General features: G+C 38.2%; 1 protein-coding gene across 6 annotated transcripts in view; it reads left to right on the top strand.

Annotated features, from left to right (window-relative positions):
* Positions 1-13,721, top strand: part of DLG1 (discs large MAGUK scaffold protein 1) — a 285,441-nt gene that overhangs the window by 119,164 nt on the left and 152,556 nt on the right. For 3 of the 6 annotated variants that reach the window (XM_081085333.1, XM_081085334.1, XM_081085335.1), the window contains one exon: positions 12,162-12,260. The exons of the other annotated variants lie outside the window; for them this stretch is intronic. In XM_081085333.1, coding sequence (XP_080941459.1) covers positions 12,162-12,260 — 99 coding nt within the window. The remainder of the gene's footprint in view (positions 1-12,161; positions 12,261-13,721) is intronic. 6 annotated transcript variants of the gene reach the window in all.

Here is a 13,721-nt window from a genome sequence, read left to right on the forward strand (position 1 = left end):
AGTGTTATAAACTTGAAAAAGAAATCAGTTTGAAAGTATTTTGAAAGAGAGGAAAATCAAACAAGAAGCATACAGATTTTGATATTCTTTGTTTCAGCTAAGTACCATAGCTGAATGGGGGTGGGGGGTAAAGGGAGGGGAGCAGAACAACGGTCATTTTAATCATTTTTTCCAAACTGAAAGACTATATACAGTATAGAGCTTAAATTCTTTCAGTTAAAAGAACACAGCTTTATTAAAGGCCTTTTTTATAAAAGTGTTTTAAAGAATTCTAGAGTAAACTTAAAATTTCCATATGTACTTTTTTGTTTTTTTAATTCTCACTTCCATTTTGGGGGAAGGAGTTGCTTTTTTTTATTATCATAGATTAAACATTGCAACATAATTAAACCAATTGTGGTTAGTAAAAACTAAGCTGGGTGTCTTGAAGTCATTTTGTATTTTCTTCATTGACAATCAGTCTTTTTTCTTTTTTAAAGTGACACTGCAGCCTGTAGGCCAAATCCAGCCTGCCATCTGCTTTTATAAATAATGTGAAGTTATTTTTAATGTTTTTATTTTCTAATATTTTTATTTATTTTTTAGAGAGGGGGGGGGGCGAAAGGGAGAGATAGAGACATCAATGTGAGAGTATAACATGGGCATGCCCTGACTGGAATCCAACCGGTGACCTCTCAAGGCATGGCATGGCACTCAACCAATTGACCCACACTGGCCAGGCCTGTCAAGTTTAATTGGAATACAGCCATGCCTATTTGGGTATTGCCTGTGGCTACTTTCAAGCTACTACAGTAATGTTGGGTAATTACAACAGAAAGTGCATGGTCTCTGAAGTCTAAAATATTTATTACCTGGCCCTTTCAGAAAAAGTTCGCTAACCTTTGACCTAAGAGTTAATGAAGTTTTTTTTCTGCATTGTTGTATATTGTCTTTCTATTAAAATATAGTAGTAACAATAAAGACAATACACTTTTTTTGAACTGTTTTAAAGAGACAATATACTACTTGAGCATGCTGTCTTTAGATGATGATGGTCTGGGTCTTAAATCTCTATTCTGCCATATACTAGGTGTACCGGTTAATAATGGCAGATTTTTAATCAAAGAAAACACGATAATTTCAAGAGAAACATCAAAAGTGCTTTATTCAAAGTAATGTCCATCGCTAGCTACACATTTCCCCCATCTTTCAGGTAATTTGTTGATACTGTCCCAATAGAACTTTCCTTGTTTTGAAGCAAACCATTCAGAGACCCAATTTTCCACTTCTTCGTATCTTTTGAAGTGCTGAGCAGAAAGTGCATGTGTCATCAATTGGAACAACTGGTAATCTGAAGGAGCAAGGTCTGGTGAATAAGGCGGGTGGGTTAATACTTCCCAGGCAAGATCTTTTAATGTGTTTTTAACTGGTTTTGAGGTATGTGATGGTGCATCATCATGAAGCAAAATTACTTTGCCATGTCTTCTAGCACATTCTGGTCATTTCATGATCAAAGCGTTCTTCAAATTGATTATTTGTTGTCGGTAGTGATCAGTATTAATGGTTTCACCTGGTTTTAGAAGCTCATAATACACCACACCTTCCTGATTCCACCAAACGCAGAGCGTTGTCTTCTTTCCGAAGCGATTTGGCCTTGCAGTCAATGTTGATGGTTGATTTCGATCAACCCATGATTTTGTGCATTTGGGATTCTCAAAATAAACCCACTTTTCATCGCCAGTCACAACTCAATGCAAAAAAAAGTCTTTCGTGCTGTTGAAGCAACATTTTACTGATGACTTTTTGGTTTTTCATTTGTCTTTCGTTCAGTTGATGTGGCACCCATTTTCCTTCCTTTAAAATCTTTCCCATTGCTTGTAAACGATCAGAAATGGTTTGCTGAGCAAAGTTTAATCTTTCTGCAAGTTGTTTGAGTTTGACACGTATCTTTATCCAAAAATGCTTGTAATTGTTGGTCTTCAAATGTCTTTGGTTGACCTGGACATTCTTTGTCTTTCACATCGAAATCATCACTTTTAAAGCGTTTAAACCAGCGGTCACAAGCATCTTGAGATATAGAGCATGTTCACCATAAGCTTCCTGAAGTATATGATACCTTTTTCTTCAAAATCAAGTAATGAATTAAAACTTCCCACAAATGCTCTTTTTTTGGCACGAAATTCAACATTTTAAAGTGTAAAAATATCTTTGATGTTAACACCTTCAGTAAATTTGACATATGACGTTTTGAAGCTTGCTGTCAATACAACAAAGTAGCATACATATCAAATCGCATATATATCAACATATGTGTAACTCCATCTATTGAAAAAATATCCACATTATTAACTAGTACACTTAGTACTAGCTGTGTTACCTTGGACAAATTGCCTAAATTATCTGTGTCTCTTTCCTCCACCTGTAGAAAGTAGGGTTGAAAATATCTGCATCAAGATTTAGTGAGAATTAAGACAATACTTGTAAAGCCCTTTTGTAGTACCTGACATCAGAAAAGTACTTATTATCATTGTCACTAGCATCTTCATCACCACTACCATTGTCATTAGTTCCACAAAATATTCTAGCCTTTTAAGTGATGAGTCTAGAGCAGCTGTGGGCAAACTACGGCCCGCGGGCGGGATCCGGCCCGCGGAGCCGAAAGAGCATAGGGTTCTCTTGCTCTCCATTCCGCTCCTTCACCAGCAGCAGTGTTAACATGGCAACATCGGGAAACACGGCTGCAGCTCCTTCTGAGTCCAGTTTAAGAACCCATTGTGGCCCTCGAGTCAAAAAGTTTGCCCACCCCTGGTCTAGAGATATGGAGAAGCAACCTAATTATAGAATGATAAAGAATTATGTTTTAGCCAGAGGATTGGTAATCTTGGCAGAGTCCATCAGGAAAACAGATTATCACGGCAATTATTTTAACAAAAGAGAATTTGCTATGGGGTGGTGTTTACAATGGAATTGGAGAACCGAAGACAAATGGGAACACCAAGGTAAAACAGAGATATAAACCACAGGAAGCAGCTGCCACCTGGTGAGGAACCTAGAAACCAAGTTGAAGTTAGTAGATCCCTGAAGTTTGGAGGAAGGGTCCTCTAGGTTTTAAAACATGAGCTGTGAGCAAGACCTGGGTTTTTTGTTGTTGTTTTTAAATTTTGAAACCTAGGGTCATCAAGTGGTAGATCATTTTGAATACCTTCTGATTGGTAGTGGTTGCCCAAGCACACAGAAAGAATCTTTTAGCAATAACTGATATGTATATAACATGAAAGGGGATTGGAGGAGGCATGGATGTACACAGTCTATTCCCTCGGTCATTTTATTTATTTTTATCATTTTTATCATTTTATTTATTTTTTTAAATATATATTTTATTGATTTATCACAGAGAGGAAGGGAGAGAGATAGAGAGCCAGAAACATCGATGAGAGAGAAACATTGATCAGCTGCCTCCCGCACATCCCCTACTGGGGATGTGCCCGCAACCCAGGTACATGCCCTTGACCGGAATCGAACCCGGGACCCTTCAGTCCGCAGGCCAACGCTCCATCCACTGAGCCAAACCGGTTTCGGCCATTTATCATTTTAGAATGCTGATGAAATCAATCTCTTTCGGCAGCCACTGGTTTCATTTATTCAACAGATATATAATAAATACTTCCTATCTGCTGGGTACTATTGTAGGCACTGGGTGTACAGGGGTGAATAGAACAAGAATCCCTACTTTTAAAGAGATTATATTTTAAGAGAAGAAGACAGACACAATTAACTAAAATATATAGTTTTCTGGAGAAAAAGTAAAAAAAAAAAGATCATAGCAAATGTATATATCTGTGTGTGATGAGGGTTAATAGGATAACCAAAACGGGCTTCAACTGGAAAGTCATATTTAAATGAGACATGAAAGAAATTGTAGAATTGAGCCATGTAGATAACTGAAGCCAAGACCATTCTAGGCAGAGGAATTTATAATAAAAGTGTAATATGCTAATTAGACTGGATAGACTGGATGGCTTCTGGACATCCTTCTAGAGCAGCCGTGGGCAAACTACGGCCCGCGGGCCGGATCCGGCCTGTTTGAAATGAATAAAACTAAAAAAAAAAAAAGACCATACCCTTTTATGTAATGATGTTTACTTTGAATTTATATTAGTTCACACAAACACTCCATCCATGCTTTTGTTCCGGCCCTCCGGTCCAGTTTAAGAACCCATTGTGGGTCCAGTTGTAGAACCCACTGTGGCCCTCGAGTCAAAAAGTTTGCCCACCCCTGTTCTAGAGTCTAGAATCTAGACAAAGCCACGGTGGCTGCGAGGGCCGGTGGCTTGGGAGAGGCTGCAGCGCAGGCCGGTCCAGCGCCATGGCCCCTTCTGCAGAGGCAGCAGATGAGGGGGCTGCACAGTCCTGGTTCCAGTGCTGCCCCTTCTGCAGAGGCAGCGGCGCAGGCCCAGTCCTAGCGCCACGCCTCCGCAGAGGCTGGACGGGGTGCGACCTGCTGTGCCTCAACCTCCCACAGTCCCTCCTCCAGCCGGCCTGGCCCCTGATTGCCTCCCACCCACCATTGAGCAGTGGGCGGGGCCAGTGCTAAGAAGTGAGGGCCAAGGGCTGGCAGCTGTGGCAGCTGGCAGTGGCAGCAGCAGCGGGGTGATGGGGTCGGCACCTTCCCCTGATTGGCCCGGTCGCCTCCACAGAGGGAGGCCAGACTGCAACTTAGACCTGCTCTAGGCCTAAGCCATCAGTAGGACATCCTCTGAGGGCTCCGGGACTGTTAGAGGCTACAGGCCGGGCTGAGGGACTCCCCCCCCCCCCCCCCCCCGCCTCCAGTGCATGAATTTTTGTGCACCAGGCCTCTAGTAGTAAATAAAAGACTGAGGCCAGAGCATCTTTATGATACTTGAGGAACAGGAGGGAGGTCAGTATGGCTGAAATATTAAGTGGGAGGATGACTTAGAAAGGTACCGAGCTTGAATAATCAGGGACTTGTAGAAGAATGAATAGAATAGGATAAATGTGTGGTTACTAGGAAGCATTAAGAACCCGTTTTAGGTTAGTAATCCTTTAGTCCATGGTCGTGTGTGTTTTTTTAGCCACATTCTGATATAATCAAGTTTTTAAAAAATCATATTGCAGTTGGTAGTTTCATACCTATTTGTTAATTATGTAACCTTTAAGTCCAATTTTTAGGTCTTTATTTTAAATTTTTATTGATTGTTGGCTCATTCTTCTTCCAGTACAAAATGATCAGCTGAATGCTGATAGAATACCATCTTTTCATAATAAAGCGGTGATAAACCTTAACTAAATATCACGAATCTTGCAAGCAGATATAGATTCATGAACTAGATGATCTGTCTGTCTGAACTAACAAATCTGCACCCATTTTTTATAATAGGACTAGAGGCCTGGTGCACATGTTTGTTTGTTTTTCCCCCACTGTACCAGCTTATATTGATGGTACTTGTTTGCAGTAACTGTGATAAAAGCAAATAAGAAACAGATTTAGACAATGAAGAACACCTTTATTTTAAGGTACTGGACCCTTGCTGAGTACAGTGACTTTCAAGCAGAGTTTTGATATATCTACTGTGCTGTATTTTATTCTTCTGTAAACATGCAAAAGGCTCACGGATTATTTTTTTTCCTGGTTTCACTGTCCCTCTTAGATAACTTCTTTGACATTAGATCAGAGAAACATGTCTCACTACAGCATAATAGATATTTTAAACGAAGGAATTTGGATTAAGAATATTAACTATGCAGCCCATCCAGCTTGGCTCAGTGGTTAAGCATCGACCTATGAACCAGGAGGTCACAGTTTGATTTCCGGTCAAGGGCACATGCCCGGGTTGCAGGCTTAAACCCCAGTGTGGAGCGTGCAGAAGGCAGCAGATCAGTGATTCTCTCTCGTCTTTGATGTTTCCATCTTTCTCTCCCTCTCCCTTCCTCTCTGAAACCAATAAAAATACTTTTAAAAAGAATGACTATCCTCTTCAAAAACAAAATAAGGTTCTTATTGACCAATAGTTACACAAGGGTAATTACTCGCCTTATTACCTAATGTATTGATAAAAGATTTTCTAATTCCTATATTTCATTTTCCATGAATATACATTTATTTAGATCTTACTGATTTTTATGTATATCCCAAGCTCAGTTTATCCCATTCATGTAACATGTTAATATAAGATATAAACAATTATTAATTACCTGATAGTGCATTTCAGTTATCTTTTAGAGTTTCACTTTATGCTATGAAAATCATTTTAATAAATAATTTAGTGAGAAAAAATATTAAGTGTTTTTTAGATAGCCTTGCAGATCTTTTATACTTGGATCTAACTATGATGTATAACAGATAATTTTTAGTGGCTATTGTAGGTATTATTCTTAATAGTCTTGCCTCACTCCCAACTTTCCATCAGTCGCCAGATACACAAATTATATATTCAAAATCTATCTTGATTTGCCTATTCATGTCCATTTTCACCATGACCACCATTTGGTTTAAGCCACCGTCCCCTCTACGATGGATTATTACAGCAACCTCTCAATTGTCCCTTCTGTCTCTTCCTATATCAGTCAGGATTCATTATGCATATACAGGGTGGGGCAAAAGTAGGTTTATTCTTGTATTATTTATTATTGTATTATTTTCCAAATGAATAACTGTAAATCCACTTTGCCCCACCCTGTATAAAAACCACTTTAACTATATTAAGCAGAAAGAGATTTAATCCAGGTAGATACACTTAATATACCTTTTTTAAATTTATTATTGAGTGAATGAAAGTGGAAGAGGGTGCTGCATAGTTGTAAATGTAGATGTGCAATACACATTATGTACCTGGCTGTACCTAATGAGGCTCAGACCACTTTTATGAAAATCTATTACATTTTAAAAGCTGATTTCAGAATTTTAAGATCTCACAGTAAATATGAAATATAAAGATATGAAGAAAATAAGAATCTCTAATAATTTCAACATTTTTCAAAAAGCTGTCAATTTGAATACTGGTTTAAAAAAGTGTTTTTAAAATATGTACAATCCAGTTATTTTACAGGAATTTACAATTTTCTGCAGTGTTCTTTGACACAGTGTTAATATTATATAGCCTCTGTTGTCATGGAAACAAGTCTCTGAAGGCAACCTCGAAGGATAATGATTCCATGGTGTTGCTATGGATAGAAACAACTGAGACAGTTGTTAGTCACCTGGTCAAGATTTTTTTTTTAATCTTCGAGATGATCTTATTGAGTGGTACAGATGGAGCAGGAAGAGAATGATGACTAATAATCACTATTGTCTAATGAAATATGTATCTAAGATTTTTCAAGTTTAAAAAGCTTATGCTAAAATGCCTCCTTTTCTCTAATAACCCAAATATAATGGTCACTGTATATTGCAGCCTCAATATTTATATTAGAATCTTAAATTTTGACATTTTCTAATTTAGAATCTTCTTATAGAACTCCCCCAAATTTTACCATACTGTTAATCCTGCATTGAAAATATCCTCTTATTTTTCTTCATTTTAATGATTTAATATCTGTACTGTTCCTCATCATTTAACCTTCATTTGGTTATTTATTATTTAAGGCTGTAATTTTGTTTCAAATGAAAATTTACTTTGTTGTTTTATAAATCTTTGTTACCTAAATTGATTATCAGCTGTGGCTAGGAAATGCTGTGTGTTGATATGGCAATTTGTTGTTGTTGTTGTTTTATATAATTAATTTGTGTTTATTGTAAAATATGAATACGTTTTGAGTATATCAAAATGCTTAACTATCTGAAGACCATGCTGTGGTTACAGTTAGGTATGCCAGGGGGCGCTATGGCCCAAGATGTACGTTTTATTCTGAAATCTGGTTTAGGGCAAAGCAGTTTTTTTTCAGTATACAAAATAAATTTATTACCAAGTTGTAGATACAAAATAATTAGCCATTTATTGGCAGTTCTTTTTTCGAAGACTTTCTCAGCAGTATTTGCCTTTCTTAAGTTAGAGGCAGGGGCATATGTTCTTTTTCAAAGTATTTGCTTAGTGCCCTATAGAGAAGAGAGTGGATTAAGATTGTGTAAATTTCAGGGTTTTTAAAAAAGGGTACTTAGAAATAGAGAAAGGAAACAAAATCTAGTTGCCAAAAATCTCTTTCTACGGGAAATAAGAAATCCAGTAACAGAAATTCAGCAGTTCTTTTCCTAATTCTTTACAGCTTCCCTTTTGTGAGCTGAACCTCAATTGTAAAATGAGCTTGATCCTTACCCTTCATCTCTAATAGTCTTATATATCACTAAAATTTGTTAACATCTTTTAGAACAACTCATGTGAAATGGGTTTTCCTTTTATCTTTTAGAGAATTGGATGGTAAACGATCATAATTGCTTTTCTCTTGATATGAACAGTGGGTCTCCCATTTCTCACACTGCATTATAATATTGTGTATTTATTGTTGACAATTAGGAAAATAGAATATGGAGATATATATATATATATATATATATATATATATATATATATATATATACACACATACATACATACATACACATATAGTGCCAAGTGACTGGAACAACTGGTCACTATGACGTGCACTGCGGCCGTCCAACCAGTCTAATCAGGGGTAGGGCTGGCGGCCAACCTCCTGCGTCCCCTCCCCCTGGCCAGCTGGACCCCATCTGTACACGAATTCATGCACCCGGCCTTTAGTGTGAAATGAGGCAATGGGGAGAGAAGCTACTTGTAATCCTGCCCCCAGAGGTTAACTTTTCATACATTTATTTCCATAATTTTACACTTCTCATTTTTCCTTTTTTGTTTAATGTCATGTCATTGGCAGTATTCTGTATGACTTACAAACTGTTTTTACAGATGATTTATCCTTGTTGCCTGATATTTATTTAATCTTATATAATTATCATTATTTACTTAACCATTTCAACACCTTTGGATATTTAGGATATTCCACGTTTCCCCAAGTATAAACAATGCTCAGGGGAATATATTAAGAGTATTAAAACATTTGCTTTTTAAATTATTCCCTTGAGGATAGATTTCCAGAATTACTATGTCAGAGAGGTTAGATATTTTTATGGCTATAGACAATTACTACTGAGTTGGTTTTTATAAAGTTTGTATGGATTTATATTTCCAAGGGCAGTGTGAGAGAGTACTTGTTCCCATGTATTAAAATTTTTTTGAGTTTGTTTATTGTGGTAAAATATATGTAACAAAATTTACAATTTTAACAAGTTTTAATTGAACAATTCTGTGGCATTAGTTATATTCCCAGTGTTATGCAGTAATCACTATTTCCAAAATTGTTTTTATCACATCAAACTATGTAACCATTAGGCAGTGATTCCCTGTGTCCCCATAACTTATATTCTCCTTTCTGTCTCTGAATTTATCTATTTTAAGTATTTCATATAAGTGGAATCATACAATATTGTCCTTTTGTGGCTGATTAATTTCACTTAGCAATAATGTTTTCAAGATTAATCCATATTGTAGGATATATATCAGAATTTTATTTTTTATGGCTGACTAATCCATTTAATGCATGTAACACATTTTGTTTATCCATTCATCTGTTGGTGGACATGTGGGTGTTTCCACCTTTTTTTAAAAATTATTATTCATTTTTCACAGAGAGGAAGGGAGAGGGACAGAGAGTTAGAAACATCAATGAGACAGAAACATTGATCAGCTGCCTCCTGCACACCCCCCACTGGGGATGTGCCCTTAACCAAGGTACATGCCCTTGACCAGAATCGAACCTGGGACTCTTCAGTCTGCAGACCGACGCTCTGTTCACTGAGCCAAACCAGTTAGGGCTGTTTCCACCTTTCGACTGTTGTGAATAATGCATCATTGAATGCTGGTGTAAGTATCCAGTTTCCTGTTGTTAGTTCTATTGAGCATATACTTAAGAGTAGATTAGCTGGATCATATAGTAGTCTTATGGTTCATTTTTTGAGGAACTGCCAGATTGTTTTCCACAGAGTATGCACACTTTCCCATTCCTACCAGCAGTTTTTGAGGGTTCCAGTTTTGCACATTCTCACCAATACTTGTTACTGTTTCAGTTTTCCCTTTTTTATTACAGCCTTCCAATAGGTGAGAGGTGATATTGTAACTTTGATTTGCATATCTCTAATGAATAGCGATGTTCAATATCTTTTCATGTGCTTATTGGCCATTTGTATAGCTTTTTTAGAGAAATGTCTATTCGGGTCCTTTGCCCATTTTTTTATTGTTTTTTGTTGTTGTTGAGTTGGAGTTCTTAGTATATTCTGGATATCAAACCTTCATCAGATGTATGATTTGCAAAGATTTACTCCCATTCTGTAGGTTGTCTTTTCACTTTCTTGATAATGCTTTTTGGTGTATAAGAAGTTTTAATTCTGATTAAATCCTAATTTGTTTTCATCACTTATGCTTTTTTAATGGTCATATTTAAGAATCTATTGTCAAATCCAAGGTCATGAAAATTTACCCCTTTTTTCTTCTCTGAGTTTTATGGTTTTAGCACTTATATTTAGGTTGTTGACTAATTTTCCATTAGTTTTTATATATAATGTTTTAACTTTTTTTTGCATGTGGATATCCAGTGTCTCAATACCTTATTGAAGAAACTTCATACATTTTTGATAAATTTCCATTGCCTGATAGAGAAAGAAAGTTAACATTTTAATTTCATTTTGTATTTTTATCAATGAGGAAAAGCATAGTTTCAAGTTTAGCAATTTGTTTTCTTTCTGTTTTAAGTCTCTTAATGTACATTGTCGTCTTATTAATTTAATTTTAATGTTTTTATACATATAGAATATGTCAGTGATAGAGGAAATACGAATTAATTCCATTTATAAGGTTTGGGACTTGTTAGAAAACACCTTTCTGTGTTCCAGTTATAGCTTTATAAAAATAATTGAATCAAGTCAGATGGAGTAATCTATACTAATAAAAAGCTAATATGCAAATTGTTGGGACGCCCTCACGCGTAACGACCAATCAGCTGGAGGCTGTGTGTGCAGCAGGCGCAGGTGGGCAGGGACTTGCAGTGTCAGGGCCGGGGACAGGGCCATGGCGGAAGCCTCCACGTGCCTGTACTGGGGGTCCACAGGCCTCTGCCGCGGCCCAGCCCGACCTGCCTCTTTGGGGCAATCCATTGAGGAGTCCCAGATGGGTGGGCAAGGCCTACCTCTTTGGGGCGATGGATCATGGGGCTCCCACAGTGTGACAGGGCATAGGCCAGGCTGGGGGACCCACCCCACCCCCCAGTGCACGAATTTTGTGCTCCAGGCCACTAGTTTAGTACAAATATCAAAGCTTTATAGTTTAAATATGTCACTAGAGTTGCCACTTCTTTTTTCATTTTTTCCAAAATATGTCTGGCATATAATAAATACTCAATGAATGCTAGTTGCATTAATGACGTTACAGGCAGGTTCTTGATAATAGAGGTTAATAGCACAGATTAGTTTAAGTTATACAGATTCAATTTTGGAGTCTTTTGAATCTTTTGTCTGTAGATTTGTAAGGCCCAATTATCTACTTGATAGGCAAATGGAATTACTTTTGATTCTTTAAATACAAGGAGGAAGGTAGTCAAATATATTCTGAGTGCTAGAAAAATATTTTGTAGTCTGTCTCTGAAGCTAGTGTCTTGTCGCTTTGAGGAGGAGCATTATAAATTGTTATCTTTTGTTATTTTCATTTAAACATCTAAGGCAGCAGTTCTCAACCTGTGGGTCATGACCCCTTTGGCGGTCGAACAACCCTTTCACAGGGGTCGCCTAAGACCATCCTGAATATCAGATATTTACATTACAATTCATAACAGTAGCAACATTACAGTTATGAAGTAGCAACGAAAATTATTTTATGGTTGGGTCACAACATGAGAAATTGTATTTAAAGGGCCAGAAGGTTGAGAACCACTGATCTAAGGAGTAGTCACTCTTTTTAACTACAGAGTAATTAAAATATTTATGATATCATTATTAATAAAATACTTTCTGGAAATCATTTTCTCATTCAAATTGAGGTAATATATTAATATTTTACCTACTTTTCAGTTCATTCTGAAAACTATAATTTATGACAAACTTTCTGTTATGTGATTCCTTTTTATTTTGATATTTTTCCTGATTTTTTGTCATTGATGATTTTTAGCCAACAGAAGCTGTACCTCTCTCTTCTCCCACTGTCCCTGTGATCCCTGTCCTGCCAGTCCCTGCTGAGAATACTGTCATCCTATCCACCATACCACAGGTTTTTATTAGTTTCTTTTTTATTTATAAATTTTAATTTGTTTCTAATGTTTCTTTTTTTTAAGTGTTTTAATTATTTTTTTGTTAGATTTGGTCATTCACTTTGGGCTTCAATTGATATTTTTAGGGAATTAATATAAATTAATTATCTTATAAATAAAATTGTAAGGATTTGCTATAAAGTGGGTTCAATATTTGCCTTTTTATTAGTTTGTCTATGAAATAGGACACATTCTGAACTTCATAATATTGAACCTGCTTAAATTTATCATGTCTCTTGTACTTGTAAATGTGAAACAGTTTTAAAAATATTTTTGATTTTGGAAATTTTGTTAATTTTTAACAAAATTAAGTATGGCCATGGGGAGGGGCTGTGGGCGGTGGGTTTGCTGGCCCGCCATCAAATGGGGTGGGGAGGCAATCAGGGGCGGGGCCAGCCAGCGGGAGAGGCTACAGGCCTATCGTGGTGGGGCGGCCAATCAGGAGTCTGCTGACCGGGGAAGGGGGGAAAGGGGGAAAGGGTGGGCAGGCCAGCCGGTGGGGAGGGACTGCGGGAGGTTGGCTGGATGTCCCCATCCCCTGATCGGGCCATTTTGCTGGCCACAGTGGGTGTCATAGCGACCAGTCGTTACGGCGTTATGGTCGCTGGCTTTATATATATATATATATATATATATATATATATATATATATATATATACACACACACACACACACACACACACACACACTCTCTAGAGGCCCAGTGCACAAAATTCGTGCACTCTAGGGGTCCCTCAGCCTGGCCTGCGCCCACTCACAGTCCAGGAGCCCTTGGGGAATGTCCAACTGACCGCTTAGGCCTGCTCCTGCCTAAGCGGTCAGTCAGACATCCTTAGTGCTGCCGTGGAGGCGGGAGAGGCTCCCGTCACTGCTGCTGTGCTCGCCAGCCGTGAGCAGCGCTCCCCCTGTGCAAGTGCACTGACACCAGGGGGCAGCTCCTACTTTGAGCGTCTGCTCTCTGGTGGTCAGTGCACATAATAGCAACCAGCTGTTCCACTGTTAGGCTGAAACCGGCTCTCCAACATCCCCTAACGGGTCACAGATTGTGAGAGGGCACAGGCCAGGCTGAGGGACCCCAGCTGTGCATGATCGGGGCAAGGAAGGGATACGGGCGGTGGGCCAGCCGTGGAGGGACCGCGGGAGGGCTCCAAGCCATGTCCAAACCATCTCACTCAGTCTCTATCAGCCAGACCCCACCTACTGGTTGGAATGTCTCTCCTCTGGTGGTCAGTGCACATCATAGTGACTGGTCGGCCAGTCAACTGTCTGCCCCCTGGTGGTCAGTTCATGTCATAGCAAGCAGTTGAGCGGCCTTAGCATATCATTAGCATATTATGCTTTGATTGGTTGAACGGACGACCAGACACTTAGCCTATTAGGCTTTTATTATATAGGATAGATAATAATGATGTTAGGTGTG

The sequence above is a fragment of the Myotis nattereri genome (assembly GCF_964212035.1).
Source record: "Myotis nattereri genome assembly, chromosome: 3".
In the NCBI taxonomy this organism is placed as follows: Eukaryota; Metazoa; Chordata; class Mammalia; order Chiroptera; family Vespertilionidae; genus Myotis; species Myotis nattereri.